General features: G+C 37.2%; 2 protein-coding genes across 6 annotated transcripts in view; one reads left to right on the top strand and one right to left on the bottom strand.

The window, feature by feature from the left end:
• The window catches only part of LOC125459989 (Fanconi anemia group A protein-like), an 88,459-nt gene extending 85,694 nt beyond the window's left edge, over positions 1-2,765 (top strand). For 3 of the 4 annotated variants that reach the window (XM_048547001.1, XM_048547002.1, XM_048547003.1), the window contains one exon: positions 1,420-2,765. In XM_048547001.1, the coding sequence (XP_048402958.1) occupies positions 1,420-1,527 (108 nt within the window). In that variant the 3' untranslated portion in view covers positions 1,528-2,765. The remainder of the gene's footprint in view (positions 1-1,419) is intronic. The other variant, XM_048547004.2, reaches the window with a different exon arrangement.
• znf276 (zinc finger protein 276) overlaps positions 2,275-15,826 on the bottom strand; it is a 31,325-nt gene continuing 17,773 nt past the window's right edge. For both annotated transcript variants that reach the window (XM_048547007.2, XM_048547006.2), the window contains exons 6-11: positions 13,803-13,886; positions 12,565-12,651; positions 10,966-11,041; positions 8,977-9,094; positions 7,425-7,524; positions 2,275-4,102 (exon numbers count right to left, since the gene is read on the bottom strand). In XM_048547007.2, coding sequence (XP_048402964.1) covers positions 3,844-4,102; positions 7,425-7,524; positions 8,977-9,094; positions 10,966-11,041; positions 12,565-12,651; positions 13,803-13,886 — 724 coding nt within the window. In that variant the 3' untranslated portion in view covers positions 2,275-3,843. The remainder of the gene's footprint in view (positions 4,103-7,424; positions 7,525-8,976; positions 9,095-10,965; positions 11,042-12,564; positions 12,652-13,802; positions 13,887-15,826) is intronic.

A 15,826-nucleotide genomic window follows, 5' to 3' on the forward strand; every position in this document is an offset into this window, starting at 1 on the left:
AAGCAATTACAGTTATTCTCACTTGTTGGATGGGGTCAGTGCCTTCACTTGTCTGATGCAAATGTTACTTGCCCCTTCTCAGCCCACACTTGGATATTGTTCAGATTTTGCTGCATATGAACATGGACTGATTCAGTATCTGAGGACTGATCAATGCTGCTGAATATTCTGCAGACATTGGCGAGCATACCTACTTCTGACTTTCCAATGGAAGGAAGGTCATTGTTTAAGCAACTGAAGATGGTTAGGTGTAGGACATTACGCAGAGATGCCTTGATGTTGAGATGATGGAAAGTTTTTATAACTGCTCCAAGCAACTCTAACATCAGGCATAAAGGAGAATTGTATATTAAATAACCAGATTAAACATTTATTCACACTTACAGCATTCATCCCAAAATATATCATCATAGTTTTATTTTTGAAATTATGAAGGCTATGTAGTGAAATGCAATTAATTAACTGAAACAGCTGGTCTAGTGGAGGAGTGTAACAATTTTCAAAACTTGCTTTTTCCTACTCCAACAGTTTTATTTTAGCTGATCTGATAAAGTTTGCATGAACAACTCCAAACTGGAATGAAGCACTTAAGTGCAACAGCTAAAGAGAAATGATTAAATCAAGGTTTTTTTGGCAGTGTTCCTGAAGAAAGGCAAGTCTGAAATATTGTATACTAGAAGTTTCTTTCCTGATCTTGGCCCAAGTCACAAGCTGAATCTGCCTTTGCTTAAGGCATTATACAAACAACTGTGCAGGATTGGTCTATGTTCTAGAGTTTCAGACTGAGATGCCTTGTGTTATGAGAGTACTTTGGACCTGATTTTTTTTCTTGTAATTTATGTATGGAGAATGTTCATTTCTCTGCTTCCAAGCAAAGTAAAAAGGTCTGTATTGGGCAATATTTTACTTCCATGGGATTTACAACACTTCTAAGGTGAGGTGGATTTTCTGCCTGGTAATAGACATGAGAATATGTTTGCAGGAGATGGGAAGAAACATTTCTTCTTCGTTTAATTTTCTTTGTTCCAAAGGAAGCTAAGCACCTTTCTAGTTAGCAGACAGGAGCAAGCAGCGTGTCCAAAGATATTTCTTATTTCCTAGTAATCATTGCATACTAGGAGTGTGGGTGCGGAGAGAACCTCCTGGTAACTGTTCTTGGACAGGTGGTCCAGCCTGTTGTATTACTACTTGTGCTGCAAGTGCTAATCTGCATTAGACTGATTTTAGCGCAAGGTTTCCCACAGGATTAAAAAATTGATTTCACAAGGCTGTATTGCTGGTATATTAAAGGCAAGACAGTATTTAAACTACTGCTGCCTCAGTTTTTCTTGTTGGCACCTAGTAGCCAATCATTTTGCAACAAGGAATTTACTGAACTGTAAGTTTTAATGTTAAGTATTTTTTTTCCGCCTCCTTTAGCTGCAGGCTGCTTGGAAGGACATTGATCCAGAGCTGAAAGCGGCATTAGGTCATCATCTCAACATCTGCAGTGGTGATGTTCTATATCCTGAACCAGCAATGCTGTAAACAATAAAACTGACTCAAATTTTGCATGTTAGCAGTTTTAGAAGATTGTTCTGAAGTTGCTGAAAATGGGTAATCACTGGCGAGCTACATATGTCAGCATTCACACAAAATCAAAAAGCCCAGTCTAAAACTAAATCTGGGATAATTTCGATGTTGTATATTGAATGACTAGAAACTAATTCAAATTTACCTATGTAAATCTTTAATAGAAAAATGTCAAGCTGTATGATTTCTGAATTTAATAAGCTCACAACAGCACTGGAAAATGTTCTTACACTTTGTTAAATAGTAAGTTTTTGTCTCAATTTGAAGTAGGCAGATAATCTGTTCAAAGTACTTTGCCTAACAACATGAACCAATCATAAAATGGTGTGTGACTGCTTTATTAGTCACTGCCTCCCTACAACTCAATGGTGCATGTTGACATTCCAGTCCCATTATTCTTGTAAAATTAAAAGTCAGTCTTACAACTGAAGTCATCTCGTTTATTGCATAAATTGGAGAAGCAGGTTACCAGTTGTAACTGGCAGTGTAATTTAATGAGCAGATCCTTACTCTATCTCAAAGTTAGAGAATAATTAACTGAGGACAACCTTACCTTGTACAACTCATTTTTTGATCAATGAACTAATTTGGTTCCTGGTGAAGATCTAAAATTGCAACGTACTATAAATGGTATATAAAGAAACTTCATGCAGCAAGGCAAAGTAATCAACGTTTTAATCAAATATAGAACTATTTCTGAACTCATCAGCTGGTTCATACTGTTTATACAATAACTTTGGTTATATCATATCTTAGAAAAGTTTATTACTGTAACAATATCAATCACTTGTACATATTTCTGGTCTTTAGTTTGTCAATTCAGTAATTGACTGACTTAAAAAATACTGATCTGTGATGCTAAGCACAAACCTTTATTTGCAAACAGTTCAAGTATTGTTTGTCAAATTTAAAAATTACTGCCCGTATTGACTGTAAAAGGTGTATACCTGCCTAAAATACCAGAGACTTGAGAGTTTTTGAGGTGTTCTGTAAATTATCTAAAAGTTTAATGTAGGCACTCATTGTTATAGAAGATTTCACCATGTATTTATATTATAAGTTTGTCCTTTGCCAATTCATTTTTTCAATAAATTGTTCTAGAGAATTTATTCTTTTTGACAGACTACATTGGGAATTCTCATTTTTATACCCATTAGAATGTAACAGCATTACATTTTGCTTACTATCATGTAATACAATGACCATAGACAGGCTCTATATATAAATACACAGTTGCACAATGTAAATTGTTGTATTAAACCACTGAAATATATTTGCTGACAATGTACTAAGTGGTAAGTGTTATGCAGATAGGAATGGTTACATGAAAACCACATTTCAGGGTTCATGATAAAACTTCATTTTATTATGCACTCCAATCTTATTTACCAATACAGGTTTACAGCAAGATAAAAGCAAGTTTTATTGGGTGAGATGGGGAATTCGTGACTAATTCAAATTTACAGAATTGTGCCGACTAAATAGTTTCAGCTTACGTTCAGTTAATAAAACATCTTTTTCTCTACCCTCATTCAAGTTATATAATTCAATTACATAGTAATTTCCATGTTCAGTTTTCACAGCAGAGGAGGAGAACAACCAACCAGCACAGTGAGTGGCAGCCCAAACTTGAATGTCTCAATTTTTCTGAAATGTATACTTGGAGACAGTTGAGTCATCTGTGGTTAGCAGTTTTGGGATTTTAGTGCACATTTAAAACAGGCAGACATATTGTCATGTCCCTTTAAAATTCTCTTTATTGTTTGGTATATTTGACAGCAAAACATCAGACAAACCTCATACTCAATAACCTATGAAAATAGCCTTTATTCAGACTTAATTAGCATTCATTGAAGGGCCATCAGAAGCAAATCAGCCAAACCACCTCTCAGTACACTCAAACATTTCAAGCTATACCATTGTTGGTGCCGTGATAATTTTACACTCTCCCTTTCAATTATCTCACATTTGTCTGTTTAACAGTGTTCACTAGTTACACCACACTCAATATCATCATACATTGAAGCATTTGGCATTCTTCTCCCCCAAAATCAAGGTGTGTAATTAAGCTTCACTTTAAAACGAAAGCCAGGTAACCAAACATCTAACACTGTAATTAAACCTCTTGCTTGTTTCTTGTCAATCAAACGAAATGTTGCACAGATTCATAAATTCTCTGTTCAGATGAAAATCTTGGTGCCGCTGAAGACAGAAGGTGCAAATTGGTATATTCCATTCTTTTGGCTCTGCTCACGCTTGAATAGCTTAATGTTAACTAGCTTCCCACTCAATGAATCGATCTGTGCTTAGTTGGTTTGGTTCTGTTTCGACATACTCAGCTGGTTTGTTTTTATCTGTGTTCTGGGTCAAGGGATGAACCATGGACATATGAACGTTCAAATTGTGGGCCTTCTCAAACCGCTTTCCACACTGGTTGCAAGCAAAATCAAGTTCAGCTTCTGCCTTGTGCTTAGTCATATGGTATTTCAAGGATGCCCTCTGTCTACACTGGAAACCACAAATTTCACACCTACAGGCAGAAGAGGAAAAACAAGGCCTGTTATGCTCTTAAAAAGAAATATAGATGGTCCTTTAGCTATGAACTCCTTGCCTTTTTGGAAACATGATTTAAAAGGTGATCAAAACTGCAAACTTAACATTCAAGGATTTTTGACCTTCAGGCAGACAGAAGGGATAGAAAAACTGATATGGTAGCGCTATTAATAAGAATTGAAATGAGGAGAGCTGTGAGAGACAATCTCAGATGACCGAGAGACCATTTTGGCAGAGGTAAAAGAAAACAGCAATGGAAAGAAGACTTTGGTGGGCAAGGCTATAAATCAACAAATAAAAGGAGCATGCAAAAGAATATGGCAATAATTATAGATGACTTTAATTAACCCAATCAACGTGAAGATTAAATTGGAAAAGGCAGCTATGACAATGAAGTCAGAGAGCAACATGTCATGGAGCAGGCTATCTCGGATCTGGTAATGGATAATGAGGCTGATTTAATAAATGACCTAAAATCATGGGATCTTTTCTTATTTAGCTGCCTCCTATGCGGTACCTTGGATTTCCAGAAGGCCTTTGACATGTCCACTGGCTTTCCTTTGTCTAACTTTCTCATTACCTCTTCAAAGAATTCTAACAAATTTGTCAGGCACGACCTTCCCTTGACGATGCCCTATTTTATCAAGCACTTAAGTACTCCAGTCTCATCCTTAACAATGGATTCTAAAATCTTACCACTAAGGTCATGCTACCTAGCCTGTTGTTTCCTGTTTTCTGCCTCCCTCCTTTCTTCAACAGCAGTGTTACATTAGCCATTTCAATTCCCCCAGGATGCTTTCTGATTCCAGAAAGATCACCACCAATGGCTCTACAATCTCCTCAGCTATTTCCTTCAAAACTCTGAAGAGTAGTCCATCTGGTCCAGATAATTTATCCACCTTCTGACTTTCAGCTTTCCCAGCACCTTGCACTTAGTGATGGTCACTACATTCAAATCAGCCCCCACATCTCAATGTTCTGATATGCTGCTGGTGTCTACCATGTGAAAACTGATAAAGTACCTATTCATTTCTTCTGCCATTTCTTTGTTCCCCATTACTATTTCCCCAGCCTAATTTCCAGTGATCCAATGACTATTCTTGCCTCCAACTTACCTTCTGGATATCTAAAAAAATTACTTGAAATATTCTTTTATATTATTAGCTAGCTTATGCTCATATTTCATGTTCATCACTCTTATTGCTACTTTAGTGATTATCTGCTGATTTTAAATGCTTCCCAATCCATTGGTTTCCTGGCATGAAGTTCTGCTGTGCCTCTGAATTACCCCAGAAACTCCTGCTATTGCTAAGCCACTGTCTTCCCTGCTAGGGTCCCCTTCCTGTCAACTCTGGCCAGCTTCTCCCTCATGTCTTTGTAGTTACCTTTACTCAATTCTAATACCGATACATCTGATTCTAGTTTCTCCCTCTCAAACTGCAAGGTGAATTCTATCATATAATGATCACTACCCTCTAAAGTTCCTTCACTTTAGGGTCCCGGTCAAGTCTATCTCGTTACCCATCATCAGATCCAGAATTGCCTCTTCCATAATGAGCTCTACCACAAGCTGCTCCAAAAAGCCATCTCATAGATATTCCACAAATTCCTTTTCTTGCGATCAGTTACCAACCTGATTTTCCAAGTACCACAGATTGAAGTTGCCCGTGATTACTGTAATAGTGCCTTTCTTACATGCCTTTTCTATCTCCTGATTTATTCCCCACATCCTGACTACTCCTAGGAAGCCTGAAAACAATTGAACAATTGCCATCAGGGTCATTTTTCTTTGTTGTTCCTTAACTTTACCCACATAGATTCTTAGACTTTTGACTTTATATCACTTCATCATATCAATTTCATGTCTTACTAACAAGCCAACTATGCCCCCTTTACCCATCTGCTTGCCCTTTCAATGGAACATGTAGCCTTGGATGTTTAGTTCCTAGCCCTGATCCCCTTGCAGCCATGTCTCTGTAATACCCACAACACTGTAATTACCAACTTAAATCTGCACTTCAAGCTCCTGTCCCTCATTTCATATACTGTGTGCACTTAAGTACAACACCCTCAGTCCCCCTTTGACTGCTTCCAGTTGTGCCCTCATCTGCTGTACCTAAAGTTAGATTCCTGTCCCTTTCCATACTCTGTCCTCGTAGTTGTTCTGGATATTTTAATAATCTCTGGTGAGTCCTCATATAAATGAGAAAGAAATAAGCCAACGATAATTAACCAAGGAAATCAAGACTAGCATCAAATTGAACGGGAAAAAAAGAATCTGTAGTAGGCCTGAGGATTGGGAAAGTTTTAAAAGCCAGCATAAGACAACCAAAAAAAATAAACAGGAAGAAGATAAACTCTGAGGGAGTCCAGAACTATAAGTCACAGTCTAAGGAAATGGGATAAGTGATTTAGATCCCAGATGAGGAGAAATGTAGTTGAGACCAAAACATTAAATGTTTTAAAGGAGTGAGATATAAATCCTTAGGGCTAAAGGGATCAAAGGAAATGGGGAGAAAGCGGGAACAGGGTACTGAATTGGATGATCAGCCATGATCATATTGAATGACGAAGCAGGCTTGAAGGGCTGAATGTCCTACTCCTGCTCATACTTGCTATGCAAACAAAAGTAATATTTAAACAGACAGCAAGAGTTTCTTTAAATATGTAAATTTTTATATAGTAGATAGGACCTGTTCTCATTTGAGTATAGAAAAATGAGAGGTAACTTTATTGAAATATACAAGGTTTTTCCAGGACTTGACAGGTTTGATAGGGAAAGGTTGCTTCCTCTTGTGGGAGAATGTAGGACAGGGCATAATCTCAGCACAAAAGTTTGCCCTTTTAAGACAGATGAGGAGGAATTTCTTCTCACAGGGAAGTGAATTTGTGGAATTATTTATCATAGAGGGCTGTAGAGGCATGTTTGTGAGGTGCATTAATGGCTGAGACAGACAGATTTTCCATAAGAAAATCAAGGGTTATGGAGAAATAATAGGAAAATGGACTGAGGATGATCAAATCAGCTATGATGTCAATGAATGGTGGAACAGGCTTGATGGGATGAATGGGCCGCTCCTGCTCATGTCTTATGGTCTGAAGTGTCACCTCGCCTCCCCTACCCAACTCTGAAGATTCTTTCAGTTATTGATTATTCTTTGCATCTGCTGTTATCACTCACGAACTTGTCCTTCTACCAGGTTTAACCAAGTTGTTTTATAATTTTCAAACTGTGTACAGAAAGAGAGGAAAAAATGAAACTGTGAATTTTAACATTCTGAATTTCTCTGGGTTCTTACTGTAGAGGCTTTGCTCCAGAGTGGCGCATCTGGTGAACTGACAGGTGCTTTCTCTGTTTGAAAGTTTGTCCACATTCATCACAAATGTAGTTTCTTTCTTCTGCAAGTTGTTTAAAAAAAAAAGGTTTTTTTTGTACAATTTGAACCCACAACAGGATGTTAGCATTCTGAGATGACTGCTTAATTTCACAAAAATAAAAAGGCAGATGTAGAAGTGCAAATATTTTTCAGGTGACACTGGAATATTTCAACATTTGCTTTACTTTGCACAATTGTTGAACAATGCAAGTAGGTATACCATTTAAGATCATAAGTCCTAATGTACTAACTTCCATTTATATAAGCATACACAATGTTTTAGAGACTGGAGAGTAATTGCACAGTGCTGAAATGGATATAGCATCATATTTTTAACTGAAGAATTGAACTCATCCATCTTTACAGATAAAGGATGTGATTAAGGAGGCTCATTTAATTAATTAGCCACAGGAACAATTTCCCATCATATCATCTGCTTTTTGGCTTGATTTGTTGCTTTCACACCCCAGCTCAGAAGATCCTTTGACATACAGATCATTGTATGACTGACAGCAGTTGATAGTAGTACTAATACTAGTTTACTACATGTCCTTATACTAGTTTATACCACATTTTGTTATTTAATTATTTGCCAAGTTTGTGTCAAGGAAGAGACGAAAAATAAAATTAGAACACAAGTTGCGTCTCCCAATGAACGTATTACAAGATTACAATTATGAGGGCATTGTAAAAAATTGAAGCAGATTGATTCAGCTCAGATTAAACACGCATGGAATTTCTACCATTAGCAGAAGAAAATATTCCTCTATATTTCCAACAACCTTCCCCAGAGTTATACATATGCATTAACAGAATCCTTTCGAAATTTCTGCCGTCTAAGATCATCAAATAAAATAGAATCCCGACAGTGTGGAAACAGGCCCTTCAGCCCAACAAGTCCATGCTGACTCTCAGAGCATCCACCCAAACCCATCCCCCTATAACCCACCTAATCTACACATCCCTGAACACTGAGTAATTTAGCATGGCCAATCCACCTAACCTGCACATCTTTGGACTGTGGGAGGAAACTGGAACCCGGAGGAAACTGGAACCCAGAGGAAACCCATGCAGACACAGGGAGAACGTGCAAACTCCTCACAGACAGTCACCCAAGGCTGGAATTGAACCCAGGTCCCTGATACTGTTAGGCAGCAGTGCTAACCACTGAGCCATTGTGTCATCCCAAAAGCTTAACATACAGTCTGTAATAATCTGATTCTAACTGCAATGCATTAATAATCTATTGAATTTGGTACTGGACTCAACCAGAGGTTAGGCTGGCTAGTTTTTAAAACTGCTCCCTGCCCATTAAGATATGCAACAGCAAAACAATTGTGGGAATATTCGACTTTCCTCGAATACCCATAAGATCACTGAACATGGTTGTGAAGGAACAGAGATGAAATGACACACGGTGACAATATAAATGAAAAGCTTATGTTATACTACTATTGATGGGTTACATACTTACCTGTGTGAACAAGTTTCACATGGCGCTGCAGATAGCGATCAATCATAAACACTTTGTTACATCCTGGGTGAGGACAGGGTCGCTCACGCACCTCTTCATGGCGTTCTTTCATATGTTTCTAATATTAAAACAGTTTACTGATTAGGCTAGTTACAAAAATCATAAAATAACAAAACTAGAGGCTCCACTCGAATGCACGTAGCACTTGAAACAAACAGATGAGCTAATAAAACACCAAAACCTGACTGCCATTACAAAGACATGGCAGTGGGGTTGCAGAACAACATAGACTGGAACCTGAATACTGAAGGGTGCATGACATTCTCCATGGATACGCAGCAAGGAAAAGGTGGAAGAGTAGGTCTGTAAGTTAGTGGTGATGTTTACATAATGTAGGGGGATGACTGAGGTTCAGTAAACTAGAATGTAGAAGTGATTTGGGTCCAAATGAGAAATTATAAATGCAAAAAGATTGCTTGCGAGAATGATATAAATTAACAGCAGCCACAGGGTAATATGCACTATAAAGAAAGAAAAAATAGGGGCTTGTCAGAAAAGAGCAATGATAATCATACAGGATTTTAATCTACATATATAGTCGGAAAATCAAATGGGTAAAGGTGGCCTAGATGAGGAATTCACATAATTTTTTTTTGGATTAAATCCATAGAACAGCATGTTTCAGAGACTATGCTAGATCTGGTACTATGCAATGAGTTAGAATTAGTTAATGATCTCAAGCTGAAAGAACCCCTAGATGGCAGCAAATATAATAACTACATTTGAATTTTAAATACAGTTTGAGGGAAAAAGAATGGGTCCAGGACTAGTTTTTTACCTAAATACGTCAATTATGACGGCAAGCAAGTTGAGCAAGTGCACTGGCAAAATATGTTAAGGAATAGATCAGTAGAGATGCAGGGACAGACATTCAAGGTAATATTTCAGAACACAGAATAGATACATTCCTGCAAGAGAAAATTCCAAAGGAAGGACCCATCATCTGTAGTCAACTAAAAACTGGGTTGAGGATGAGGTTGTTGACTTGCTCGCCAAACTGACTTCTTTTTGTTCAGACGTTTCATCACCATGCTAGGTAACATCATCAGTGGAGCCTCTGATGAAGCGGTGTTATTCTAGTCCACTTGGAATTTATACTGTGATCCGTTATGGTGAGTACTGTCATTTCTGGTTTTGATCTGTATGGGTTTATATATGGGGTCCAATTCTATATGTTTGTTGATTGCATTATAGGTGGACAACCACGCCTCTAGGAATTCCCGTGTGTGTCTATGTTTGACTTGGGCTACAATGGTTACTTTGTCCCAGCTAAACTGATGGCCTTCATTGTTTGAATGTACAGATGTACAGGAGCCATTCTGTTGTTCGCTGATGATCAGACAGACGGAAGGAAACTATCCATCAGAGTACACCAACATCAGCTAGCAGCAAAACAGCACGATGAACTCTCCTTAAAATCTGTACAACTTATATTTAGTATATATAGTACCCAAACACACAGCACCATTACTCTGAGACTTGATCTTTACTCAGAGAGTAGTAAGGGAATGGAACGCTTTGCCTGCAACGGTAGTAGATTCACCAACTCTAGGTACATTTAAGTCGTCAATGGATAAGCATATGGACGTACATGGAATAGTGTAGGTTAGATGGGCTCGAGATCGAGGGCCGAAGGGCCTGTACTGTGCTGTAATGTTCTATGTTCTATGATACTGTAACTGAGTGTGCAGAACTTCACATACTACTGATGTTGATTTCTCAAAAGATAAGCAGAATTATGCTACTTTTGTCACTGTGAACTTTACAACTAAAAAAAAAGTGTTTTTCATTAAACATAGCATAGGATACAAGATCTTAGTCCTAAAATCAAGAGGTAGTTGAGTTAAGCTGATACTTAAAAAGCCTAAAATTTTAAATTTTGTGATTGACCAATTAGTCTTGAGGATAATGTCCTGAGCGTAACTTTACCTTCAATCCATCAGCTCCTCTATATACTGCACAACAACCCTTGTACTGACATCGGTGCATGGTGGGAAAATCTTCTCTGAAAAATACCAAATAAATGCCACAAGGTTACACAGATTCAGTATCCTGTAACCATATGGGAAACTCTGTCAAAGTTTTGGCTGCGTTCCTAGGCACCCATTAAAATCAACGTTAAAGCCATGGTTAGGTTCCTTTGGATAGTTCTCGTCCAGAGAAACCAATGTATAAGCTGAATTCTTGTACCATACATCTGCAGCACTGTGCATTACAAGCTAAAATAACAAAAACATCAGTAAAATTAAATAAATATATTATTCAAATACAATAAAGTGTTTGTAAAAATTATATTCACCTCCAGTATGCTACTTTTGATTAACTAGGCTCCAAATACCGGTTGATCCAACTGCTGAAGTTGGTGGGTGCAGCTAATTGCTGAAATCCCTGTACGGTTTGCACCAATCAACTTCTACTGGACGGAGGAGAGGAGTTCAGTGTGACTTCAGAACAACAGCCAGATGCTAGGACCCAGAACAGCAGCTTAAGAACAGACGCTGGGGACTCTGGTAAGAACAGTGCGGAAGATAGGGATAGGGGAATCTAGGGTGGGATACAAGTGTGACAGCATCAGAGGGGGATTAAGAGTGAATGACAACAGGAAAGCATCACTATGGCAAAGGTCATGTGCATGGGAAGAGTACAGATGAGTAACTCTGTGGCAAATTACGTAAAAAATAAAACCAGCAATGCTAAATAGACACCATTAACAGTTTCAAAATGAAATTTAAGTGAGTTAACATGAAACACACCAGGGTTCTTACATTTCAAACAAATTACCAACCAGATCAGTCGGAACTGACTTGGGGACTTTCCCCACATATTTAACTCAGAAGTTGTATTTCTTGCAGCATATTGGAATAATTGTGAAAGTATTAACTAGTAATTTATAATGCAGCCATATGAATGTGTAGGAAACCTTTCAGGCCCTTCTTGATTTAACTTACTTCTTCCTTTAATGCATCATGCTTGTTTTGGTACCCAAAAACCAGAAAACTAGATACCAAAAATGATTATCTTCAAAGTAAATGACTCAACATTGAGCAACCTCAATATATCTTTTACAATTGTTGTTAATCTAACAGATTAAAATAAGTTACAACCTTAGAAGTAATAATAATTAACATTATAAATTTATTGAAACCAATCAATTTCTTGCCTAATCCAACCAGAGACCATCCAAATTATATAACTGACTTTCTGTGCCAAAAGATTCTGTTTCACATAGCAAATAGTTAGGGTCTGGTACACGCTGCCTGGAAGTACAGCAAGGGTAGGTTTAATTAAGGCATATAAGAAGGCATTAGACAATTATTTGAAGAAATACTGAAGGGAAATATCTGGAGAATGGCACTGAGTAGTAACGTGCACATGGACAATTGGTGTGGACAAAGTGGGCCAACTGGTCTTCTTAGCTCCATAATAATTCTGAAGATTGCTGCTTCTAATACTTTTAAAAAACACATGTTTACAGTGAAACAGAACATTATTTAACTATTTTTACTCTCCAGAAGAATTACTGAGTACCTTTCACAGTTTGACTTTGATTTTCGCATACGCCTCTGTCCTGGAGTTTTCTTCACTTCTTTATCACATTTCGTAGCTGATAATTTACTGAAAAGGGAAATATAATCTAATTCACTGACAGTTTGGAAAATGTAAAACTAAACCAAGCCTGTAAAGTTTGTAAGTTAACCAAAAAGCTCACATTTGTAACCAGTTATGTGTGTACCTTCTTTGTATTACAGATAGGAAACTGGCTAAACACGTTTAAATTAAAAAAAGTCTTTGACTCTGAGTATAATACGGATCACTGTACCCAAGAATACTGGCTGCTGCAAAATAATCCGCAGCAAATGAGAAAATGTAATCTTTAACTGTTAGCAAGCTCTATCTATGACATTACCTTCAATTTCTATACCAAAGGTAATATGGCTCAGCCACATGTATTAAGCTTTGTGATGATGATATTCGGTTTATACCATCTGTAGCAAAACTTAATAAAAATTCCACTGCAGGAATGGATTGTTTTTCCAGCTATCTTAAGCCCAACAGATATTATTGCTAAATTCAGTTTCTTACAAAGACTCATATGTAATAATAACCTCATCTGTCCGCTTCAGGAGAAATCTCTCTCTTGTTCCAGGACAGCAAAAAAAAAGTCCAGTTAAGCCTACTGACCTTATCCAATTTTAAAACATTCCTTTACTTTTAAGACAGCAGAACATAAAAATCAAACACTCTTAACAAAGTTATAAAGATATAATTTCGTTATAATGTAAACTTCAACAAATTACAAAATGCAGTTTATACAACAATAAACTAGAAACTGAGGTTGTACTTTTGATAGAGTTTATATTTGAATAAATGGCTTTTCTTTTGTATTTTTCATGGTAGAATCACTAATATTATAATTCTTCTGACAATATGCCAAACAAATCATTATTTATAAGCAGTCTGTGAACATTTTAATGTGAATGAACTGAAGTTCTCAGCTCAGCTTTTTGGACAAAATCAAATGTAAACAAAAATGACAAATACAGTCTTTTTACAATGAACCAAATAAAACAGATGGTTCAGTTGATATCTGTAACAAATCTATAGGAATGCTCAGTGAGGGTACTGGTAAAAACAATTTATCCCAAATGACCAGTTCTAATCAAGTAGGATTACAACAATCAACAGTGAAATGAAGCTCCTATGTTGAAATTAAAACCAGCTTGTTCCATTAAAAGAAAAAAAGTGCAACATTCATTAAGACTCACTTCTTCTCCCAATATGGCTGGAAAGACTCATCTGAAGAGCCATTCTTAATTTTTTCTTCCCCATCATCTTCACTTGACAAGTACCTATAAAGATAGAACAAATAAGATTCATTAGCACCCTTAAAATAATACAGCTGACAGTATAAGGAAATAGAAGAATGGTATAAAAACCAGAAGAACTGCAGATGCTGTAAATCAGGAAAAAAAACAAAGTTGCTGGAAAAACCCAGCAGGTCTGGCAGCATCCACAAAGGAGAAAACAGTTAATGTTTCCGGTCCGGTCACCCTTCCTCAGAACTGAGGAAAGATCACCAGACCTGAAACATTAACTCTGTTAACATTCTCCTTCACAGATGCTGCCAGACCTGCTGAGCTTTTCCAGCAACTTTGTTTTTGTTGCTGTTGTAGAAGAATGGCATCTTGCATTTCCTCATATCCCCTCATGTTCCTCTTAACGTTCAATGGGTGACCTTACTTCTAGATGCTGTTTCTCCTAAGCGCCCAAATGAGAACCTGTATGTTAAAACAGCCTTAAGACTAGAACTTCTAATCACTGCTCAATTTATTGGCTCTCAGAACAGGGAAGTTGAATTTGTTGCTTGGTAGAACAGAACTTGAGTTTTGAAGAAATAATAAGAGACAAGCTGGTGAAGCATTTAATTTCACACACATCAACAGTCATACAATTGTTACATTTCAAACAGGACAACAATTAGTACTGAGAAACTGATGCTGACTGGTTGGCAAGTTGACTCAGACTGGCCATGGATTACGTAGCAAGGAGCTACTGTCCCCATTGTTTGATTCAAAAAGCTCCAATGCCTAGACATGTTATTTTGTTTCCTGCAAATCAATATATGTAGGTTCTAGCAAGCACGAGTCATACAACAAACCCAAGCAAAGATTCACTGTGCAAGCCTGATGTTGAAATAGAGCAAATTATCTCAAATTACCACGAAAGGGTATAATATCTCAAAACTTTGATCAACAGGCGAAGCCATCCATTGCACACTGCCACCATGCAGTAGCAATACAAATGTGGCTATTTTCCTCTAACAAGATACTTTGTTGCTGTCAAGTCAAAAAGACTTTCTCTTTTTCACGTAAATGAATAATATAGCATACAAATGTCAGCCCTGGTGTGTTGTCAAGTATGAATGCCATACATCCCTTTGACTGCCAGATGCATCAAATGATAAGTTCCTTCAGCTGTTCAAAGTAGGCAAAATAGAAACTGTATTAAACCACCCGGTACTTACATAACTCACACTATAGTGACTAACATTAGATACAATTTCACAATTGAAAAACACTTGCGGAACAACCCCAAGTGGGTCAAAAATCACACTAACAGCAAATTAAAGATAAATAATTGAGCTCACAACTAGGCTCACCAAAACTTCACAGAAGCTGCATGTCAATAAGTGGGGAACTATCCTCTGAAGGCTGAAAGAACATGATGTATTTTCTCTTTTTTGAATTAAACAAAAGAACGGGACAGTTGTCTCCATGCCAGTGCCTCAACCAAAATCCACTTGGCACCAGTCAGCAACCTTTTCTCCTGCAGTAGAAACTGTTGCTCCCTTTGAACACTGGTACTCCTGCATCTGTCCTCATCAGTCCAAGCTCAGCAATACTGAACATGTAACTATTAAATTCAGGAATAAAAGAAAATAGCAATAATGAGCACTGGGGAGGGCAGAGAGAACAACAAACAGATTTTTAAAGTACAGCTGTTTGAGAGTTTCCAAGTCAGAGGAACAGGAAGAGTGCAATGTAAACCAAAAGTCTGAGGACATAAAATGAGAAAAAAATGACATTAAAACATCCAACATAACTTTCTTATTACTTCAATTCAAACGTACAATAATTTCACCTATCATAGCGTCACTACTATTATGAATTCACTACATTGAGGTAATATAGATATGTTATTTGGGCCATGTAACTTAAGAGGTTTAAATCAAGTCATAAAACATTTCAGCTATTATTTGCCTTAAGTAGAAAAGTTTACAATTAATTTT

Source organism: Stegostoma tigrinum, chromosome 16 (assembly GCF_030684315.1).
Source record: "Stegostoma tigrinum isolate sSteTig4 chromosome 16, sSteTig4.hap1, whole genome shotgun sequence".
In the NCBI taxonomy this organism is placed as follows: Eukaryota; Metazoa; Chordata; class Chondrichthyes; order Orectolobiformes; family Stegostomatidae; genus Stegostoma; species Stegostoma tigrinum.